Source organism: Oncorhynchus kisutch, linkage group LG10 (assembly GCF_002021735.2).
Source record: "Oncorhynchus kisutch isolate 150728-3 linkage group LG10, Okis_V2, whole genome shotgun sequence".
Taxonomy (NCBI): domain Eukaryota; kingdom Metazoa; phylum Chordata; class Actinopteri; order Salmoniformes; family Salmonidae; genus Oncorhynchus; species Oncorhynchus kisutch.
The window spans coordinates 4,656,107-4,664,960 of NC_034183.2; the positions used below are offsets into that span (position 1 = coordinate 4,656,107).

Genomic DNA, 8,854 nt, shown 5'->3' on the forward strand with positions numbered 1-8,854 from the left:
ACTCCAGCTGTTCTGGGGAGAGAGGTAACTCCCCCTGCAGTCTCTGAGAGGAGAGAAGAGGGGGAGAAGAGGAGGGGGGAGAAGAGGAGGGGGAGAAGAGGAGGGGGAGAAGAGGAGGAGAAGAGGAGGGGAGAAGAGGGGGAGAAGAGGAGGGGGAGAAGAGGAGGGGGAGAAGAGGAGGAGGAGAAGAGGAGGGGGAGAAGAGGAGGAGAAGAGGGGGAGAAGAGGGGAGAAGAGGAGGGGGAGAAGAGGAGGGGGAGAAGAGGAGGGGGAGAAGAGGAGGGGGAGAAGAGGGGGAGAAGAGAAGAAGACAGAAGAGGAGGGGGAGAGGAGGGGGAGAAGAGGAGGGGGAGAAGAGGAGGGGGAGAAGAGGGGGAGAAGAGAAGAAGACAGAAGAGGAGGGGGAGAGGAGGGGGACAAGAGAAGAAGGGGGGAGAGAGGAGGGAGAGAGAGGACAGGAGAGGAGAGAAGACGAGGTTTAATAAATATATTTATTGTGTTTATGTTTAAAGCTTTCTGAATCTCAATCCACTTGACTCACTAACCTGCATATCTCTCTTGGTGATGAAGCCTTTTCCTTCTTTATCACAGAGAACAAACAGCTCTTTGGCCTTCCCCATGGTCTCTGGCTGCACCATCCCTTCCTTGAAGCTAGGTGACCCCCCATGGCCGCGCACCCCTACCCCCCTGCCACCCGGCCTGAGACTGCCACATCCACCTGGCGTTGACAAGATCCGCTGTCTGCGGCTGCATGGGGATGCAGTTCCGCTTCCCTCACCTATCAACACCTCCCCGTCCTTCAACCAGCTAGACATCACTGGAGGGGGGCGGGGGGAGAGATGGATGGAGAGAGGAGGGGGGAGGGGGAGAGAGATGGATGGAGAGAGATGGATAGAGAGAGGAGGGGGGAGGGGGAGAGAGATGGATGGAGAGAGGAGGGGGGAGGGGGAGAGAGATGGATGGAGAGAGGAGGGGGGAGGGGAGAGAGATGGATGGAGAGAGGAGGGGGGCGGGGGAGAGAGATGGATGGAGAGAGGAGGGGGGCGGGGGAGAGAGATGGATGGAGAGAGGAGGGGGGCGGGGGAGAGAGATGGATGGAGAGAGGAGGGGGGCGGGGGGAGATGGATGGAAAGAGGAGGGGGGCGGGGGAGATGGATGGAAAGAGGAGGGGGGCGGGGGAGATGGATGGATGGAGAGAGGAGGGGGGCGGGGGGAGATGGATGGAAGAGGAGGGGGGCGGGGGGAGATGGATGGAAAAGGAGGGGGGCGGGGGGAGAGATGGATGGAGAGGACGGGGGCGGGGGAAGATGGATGGAGAGGAGGGAGGAGAGATGGATGGAGAGGAGGGTGGTGGGGGGAGAGAGATGGATGGAGAGAGGAGGGGGGCGGGGGGAGAGAGATGGATGGAGAGAGGAGGGGGGCGGGGGAGATGGATGGAGAGAGGAGGGGGGCGGGGGAGATGGATGGAGAGGAGGGAGGAGAGGAGAGATGGATGGAGAGGAGGGAGGAGAGGAGAGATGGATGGAGAGGAGGGTGGCGGGGGGAGAGAGATGGATGGAGAGGAGGGGGGCGGGGGGAGAGAGATGGATGGAGAGAGGAGGGGGGCGGGGGGAGAGAGATGGATGGAGAGAGGAGGTGGCGGGGGGAGATGGATGGAGAGAGGAGGGGGGCGGGTGGAGAGATGGAAGAGGAGGGGGCGGGGGGAGATGGATGGAGAGAGGAGGGGGGCGGGGGGAGAGATGGAAGAGGAGGGGGGCAGGGGGAGAGATGGATGGAGAGAGGAAGGGGGCGGGGCAGTGGGAGACAGAGAGAGGAAGGGGGCGGGGCAGTGGGAGACAGAGAGAGGAAGGGGGCGGGGCAGTGGGAGACAGAGAGAGGAAGGGGGCGGGGCAGTGGGAGACAGAGAGAGGAAGGGGGCGGGGCAGTGGGAGACAGAGAGAGGAAGGGGGCGGGGCAGTGGGAGACAGAGAGAGGAAGGGGGCGGGGCAGTGGGAGACAGAGAGGAGGGGTGAGAAGGAGGCAAGGAGAGAGAGAGAGATGTTACGCTTCATATGGTGTCTAATCTATTAAAAACAACAGTCTCAACAAGTCATGTGATGTCAGTCAATCATCTATTCATTATCCCACACAGCAACAACAACAAACTGCTAGATAAACTTTCTAGTAATTATATTGTTGTGTTTATATAAGCAGCTATGAAATTTCTAGTAATTATATTGTAGTGTTTATATAAACTGCTAGATGATCTTCCTAGTAATTATATTGTAGTGTTTATTTTAGCTGTTGAGAAGAAGAAAAAAAAGAGAGAAACTGGTAACACAGCTCAGTTACACAACCACCTCTCACTAATCTCCTTCAAGCTTTCCTTTGTGTGTGTATCATGTCTTCTCTTTTAAGTGTTTACTAAGTGATCCTGTCAGGTCAGGATCCTGCGGCAGCTCTGTTTACATGAACTGAAGGGTAGCCGACCTGGCCATGCAGATACTCCCTTGTTAAACATTACAGTACAGACCACACATAGTAAAAGTGTTTGTATCTTGAGCTACTTCAACAGGTGCTAGTCATGTCATGGGTCCGTATTGATAAAAGCGTCTCAGTGTAGCAGTAGCTGGTCTTAGGATCAATGATTGAAGTGGATTTAACAAGTGACATCGATAAGGGATCATAGCTTTCACCTGGATTCACCTGGTCAGTCTGTGTCATGGAAAGAGCAGGTGTTCTTAATGTTTTGTATATTCAATGTGATAGATTATATATATATACTTATATACTTATTCCATGTTACAGTCACCCGTCTACACACAATACCCCATAATGACAAAGTGAAAACATGTTTTTAAAGAATATTTGCTCATTTATTGTAAATTAAATACATAAATATCTAATTTACATAATATTCACATCCGGGAGTCAATACTATAGAAGCACATCAACTTTGCGGCAACAGTTTGGGGAAGACCATCTCCTGTTTCAGCTTGACAATGCCGCCACTAATCGAGGTCCATACGGAAATGGTTTGTCGAGATCGATGTGGAAGAACTTGACTGGCCATTTTCGTGAACGGGGTAGTGTACCTACACACAGTGACCAGTTTATTAGGTATACCCATCTAGTAATGTGTCGGACCCCCCTTTTGCCTCCAGAACAGCCTGAATTCTTAGGGGCATGGAAAAGTTGCTCAATCGGTATCAAGGGACTGAACGTGTGCCAGGAAAACATTCCCCACACCGTTACACCCCCGTTGTACTGAACATCTGAGTGGACAAGAATTACAAACACAGGCTCTTTCCATGACATAGAATGACCAGAGGAAAGCTAAGATCCCTGATTGTTAAATCCACTTTAAAATCGGTTGTAGATGAAGGGGAAGAAACAGGTTAAAGAAATATTTTTAAGCCTTGAGACATGGATTGTGTATGTCTGGCATTCAGAGGCTGAATGGGCAAAACAAAACATTGAAGTGCCTTTGAACAGGGTATGGTAGTAGGTGCCTTTGAACAGGGTATGGTAGTAGGTGCCTTTGAACAGGGTAGTAGGTGTCTTTGAACAGGGTAGTAGGTGTCTTTGAACAGGGTATGGTAGAGTTTCCAGTGTGTACCAAGAATGGTCCACCACCCAAAGGACATCCAGACAACTGTGGGAACCATTGGAGTCAACATGGACCAGCATCCCTGTGGAACACTTTCAACACCTTGTAGAGTCAACATGGACCAGCATCCCTGTAGAATGCTTGACACCTTGTAGAGTCAACATGGACCAGCATCCCTGTGGAACACTTTCAACACCTTGTAGAGTCAACATGGACCAGCATCCCTCTGGAACACTTTCAACACCTTGTAGAGTCAACATGGACCAGCATCCCTGTAGAACGCTTGACACCTTGTAGAGTCAACATGGGCCAGCATCCATGTGGAACACTTTCAACACCTTGTAGAGTCAACATGGGCCAGCATCCCTGTAGAACACTTTCAACACCTTGTAGAGTCAACATGGACCAGCATCCCTGTAGAAGGCTTGACACCTTGTAGAGTCAACATGGGCCAGCATCCCTGTGGAACGCTTTCGACACCTTGTAGAGTCCATGTCCTGACGAACTGAGGCTGTTCTGAGGGCAAAAGGTGGGTTGCAACTCAATATTAGGACGGTGTTCATAATGTTTTGTACACTCGCAAAATGACTTGTTGACTGTTCTAATGATGTAACCAGTGTATAATAGCACAGCTCCTCAGGCCTTATTGCTTCAGTAACCCAAACATGATCGTTGACTTTTAATTTCTTAGGCTAAGGCTACGCCTAGAACACTACGCCTAGAACACTACGCCTAGAACACAACCCCTAGAACACTACCCCTAGAACACCCAACCTAGAACACTACGCCTAGAACACAATCCATAGAACACAACCCCTAGAACACTACCCCTAGAACACTACGCCTAGAACACTACGCCTAGAACACAACCTCTAGAACACTATGCCTAGAACACTACGCCTAGAACACTACGCCTACAACACTACGCCTACAACACAACGCCTAGAACACTATGCCTAGAACACTACGCCTAGAACACTACGCCTACAACACAACGCCTAGAACACAACTGTGTAACCTCCGTCCTGCAGAAGTGAAGCACCCATCTGCTCCATGCGTTATCAAACAGTAAACAGCCCAAGGGACATTGCGATGGCATTTCCAGAGAAACAAATAAATTGGTTCACTATCAGGTTACAGCTTGACCTTTAGCGGGGGGAAGTAGTGAAGGAGAGCACAGCTCGGGAAGAAGGACCGACTATTAGGATGCACACCCTTATAGATCTGTGCTTTGAGCTTCTTCTGGGCTCTGTTAATGGAACAAGAGAATAGTCCCCCCCCAAAAAACTGCAAACCCTGAACCATCTGTCACTCCTGCAGACGAGAGCTGAAACGCTGAAAGTATTTGACAGACTTTCTAATAGTATCTGAACCCAGGTCGGCCCTCCACTGAGCACCAGGATATAAATAATACTCACCAGGATGGTGTCATGTGATGATAACCCTTGTCTGTCTGTCTGTCTGTCTGTGTGTGTGTGTGTGTGCGTCTGTCTGTCTGTGCGTCTGTCTGTCTGTCCGTCTGTCTGCCCGTCCGTCTGTCTGCCCGTGCGTCTGTCTGCCCGTGCGTCTGTCTGTCTGTGCGTCTGTCTGCCCGTCCGTCTGTCTGTCTGTCTGTCTGTGTGGCCATCAGGTGGCCAGGGGAAAGGGACATGCAAATGAAGCATTTGCAGTGGTTTTGCATTGACATAACCATTACGATTGCCTGCAATTATTATGTGGTAGAGAGATATGGTAGAATTAATGGAATCAGAAGATATATATATTAGGAGACCAATAGACATAGGCATCAAGGATTATACAGTGATTTCAGACAAAACTTATTCAAATTAAACTATTTATTTTCACATTTTCTAACCGAAACTTCCGACTTGAAAAAATAGTTTATTTTAATTTTATATAATATATAATTCAAAGTCACCCTATTAGATAGATGATGAGAGGAGGCGATAGGTGGGAAATAGTTTTATATTTTTTATTCTATATAATATATAATTCAAAGTTACCCCATTAGATACAATTCTACCAAAAACAGAATCCATTAAAATACTTCTGAGTTCTTACATTCTGTGTTGTTTACCATTTACCAGATACACTGGTATGATAGAGAGAGCTGAGGAGAATATATGATAGAGAGAGCTGAGGAGAATATATGATAGAGAGAGCTGAGGAGAATATATGATAGAGAGAGCTGAGGAGAATATATGATAGAGAGAGCTGAGGAGAATATATGATAGAGAGAGCTGAGGAGAATATATGATAGAGAGAGCTGAGGAGAATATATGATAGAGAGAGCTGAGGAGAATATATGATAAAGAGAGCTGAGGAGAATATATGATAGAGAGAGCTGAGGTGGAATATATGATAGAGAGAGCTGAGGAGAATATATGATAGAGAGAGCTGAGGAGAATATATGATAGAGAGAGCTGAGGAGAATATATGATAGAGAGAGCTGAGGTGGAATATATGATAGAGAGAGCTGAGGTGGAATATATGATAGAGAGAGCTGAGGAGAATATATGATAGAGAGAGCTGAGGAGAATATATGATAGAGAGAGCTGAGGAGAATATATGATAGAGAGAGCTGAGGAGAATATATGATAGAGAGAGCTGAGGAGAATATATGATAGAGAGAGCTGAGGAGAATATATGATAGAGAGAGCTGAGGAGAATATATGATAGAGAGAGCTGAGGAGAATATATGATAGAGAGAGCTGAGGAGAATATATGATAGAGAGAGCTGAGGAGAATATATGATAGAGAGAGCTGAGGAGAATATATGATAGAGAGAGCTGAGGAGAATATATGATAGAGAGAGCTGAGGAGAATATATGATAGAGAGAGCTGAGGTGGAATATATGATAGAGAGAGCTGAGGTGGAATATATGATAGAGAGAGCTGAGGTGGAATATATGATAGAGAGAGCTGAGGAGAATATATGATAGAGAGAGCTGAGGAGAATATATGATAGAGAGAGCTGAGGAGAATATATGATAGAGAGAGCTGAGGAGAATATATGATAGAGAGAGCTGAGGAGAATATATGATAGAGAGAGCTGAGGAGAATATATGATAGAGAGAGCTGAGGAGAATATATGATAGAGAGAGCTGAGGTGGAATATATGATAGAGAGAGCTGAGGAGAATATATGATAGAGAGAGCTGAGGAGAATATATGATAGAGAGAGCTGAGGAGAATATATGATAGAGAGAGCTGAGGAGAATATATGATAGAGAGAGCTGAGGAGAATATAACATGAATCTCAAAAAGGACTACATGTTTAAAGATAATACCATAATATGCACCATATTAACACATTATTCTCATTGGGAGATATTTGATGATACCACATGAAGTATTTGGAAATATATAATGACTAAAAACATGAACCATATAAATTACAACAAAAAAAAAGCTTAATTAAATATATAAACTACTAAAATATGAAAAATATAAACTACTAAAATATGAAAAATATCAACTACTAAAATATGAAAAATATAAACTACTAAAATATGAAAAATATCAACTACTAAAAACAAGAAATATATAAACTCCTAAAAACAAGAACCAACAACAACTCTCTGTCATGAATAACACCAGCCAGGGTCAGATAAGTGTCTCACTGTATGGATGGAAGATCTATAGAAGTACATGTAAACTAACTGTACTAAAACCATATACAATGTTTAAAAAAAAACACCTTTACTAAAATACCACCTTTAGAATGTAGATGGCTTTGTTAAGTTAAAGACTGTGTATTGCTCATTCATAAATAAGAATAAAGTAAGAATAAAATACATATTTATAATTCAGTTTGTTTCTTAAATCCAAAACTGAAGTGTTCCACCTCAAGCCGTAGTTAATGAATAACTACAAAAAGCAATGTACAATAAGTAGTTAGGGAAACCTGAGCCGCTGTGAAACTATGTATTATTAAAACGCTGAACAGTAGGCGTATAAGTTCATTATCACATCAACTAAAAAAAACACATTTATATTATGACCCTGCCAGTGCAGAATTTAATATGTAATGGTCGTAAGATATAATACTCGTAACATACTCGTTTTGAAGCGTCCGACTCACCTCTCCGATACTTGTCCCAGGTGTCAACCTCCTGTGTGTTCACCGGGGGACTTTAAACTTTCCCTGCAAGTCACAGGAGGGCGCATTGGAACCTGTTGGTGTTACCGTAAAGTTCCGTGAAGCACAGACGAAAGAGGAAGCGAGACATCCCACTCCCTCATGTTTTCTTGTTTCAATGGAAGATAATCAACTAAGTAGACCAGAACCAGCTGCAATCGAATTGGCGTCTATGGGAGAGCCACCCATTTAAGTAGACAGGAACTGACCATTTTTTTTCTCTAAATGTTCATTTATCCGCAATCTTTGGTGTAGATAAGAAAACATGAAGTACGCGATAGGACTATGGATATTTTATCAATTAGGAGGTACTCACCTCCTGCGACCTCTCTCCTCCGTCCTCACTCTCTCGCCTCCTTTTGAAAAGGGTCAAATGGAGAGAATGTGGATGGAATTGCGCTCGTTTGAAATGAGACGGCACTATTCCACTCGTGCGTCATTAGGCAAATGACGTATACAAGGGTGGATTCCCTCCAAAATATTTGTAAAATATTTTATAGCTACAACAATAAGTAGCATGGTGTTTCTTAAACGTGTGGATGGTTTTCTCTTCCAACAATACAATAGCTGTTTCAAATGGGGTTCACCAAAAGGTGGCCATCAAGGAGGGAGGAGGACCTTACTGAGTTTGCCTACTAAGGAATGTATATAGCTCTGTGATTGACACGCTCCTCGACCAATTATAGGTTTCCGGGTCACGGAGGAGAGAGGGTCATGGCTAGGGATACCGAATTTGTCAAAGTGACGTTATAGTCCGGTCTTTTCCAGGTGCGCCGATACTGTAGAGTTGTCTCAGGAATAGTATTTTACTAGCCTGAAAGCTTTTGAAGACCATCTGAAGCATTATAAACAGGAAACAAGGACCACATTTGTGGTAAACAAAAAGGAGAAAGCGTCTGGACAGAAGGGTGAATTCGAATTCATTCAAGGAGCGTTATTAATCTAGGTCGTTAGCGGTGGAGGCACCTCAGAGGAGGACGGGGAACCATCCTCTTCAGTGATTTATCATAAAAATAAAAATACGGAAACATTTAAAAGTCATAATTTTAGATAAATCTATACAAAATATTCACATCACCAAATAGCTGATTAAAACACATTATTTTGCAGTGAAGGTCTATCGTA

At 45.3% G+C, this 8,854-nt stretch overlaps 1 protein-coding gene across 4 annotated transcripts in view; it reads right to left on the reverse strand.

Annotated features, from left to right (window-relative positions):
* The window catches only part of cracr2b (calcium release activated channel regulator 2B), a 74,011-nt gene extending 65,800 nt beyond the window's left edge, over positions 1-8,211 (reverse strand). For 2 of the 4 annotated variants that reach the window (XM_031832913.1, XM_031832911.1), the window contains exons 1-4: positions 8,046-8,211; positions 7,673-7,764; positions 546-817; positions 1-43 (exon numbers count right to left, since the gene is read on the reverse strand). The exon at positions 1-43 is cut by the window's left edge and continues 69 nt beyond it. In XM_031832913.1, the coding sequence (XP_031688773.1) occupies positions 1-43; positions 546-815 (313 nt within the window). In that variant the 5' untranslated portion in view covers positions 816-817; positions 7,673-7,764; positions 8,046-8,211. The remainder of the gene's footprint in view (positions 44-545; positions 818-7,672; positions 7,765-8,045) is intronic. The other 2 variants (XR_004211138.1, XM_031832912.1) reach the window with 2 other exon arrangements.
* Positions 8,212-8,854: the final 643 nt, after the last annotated feature.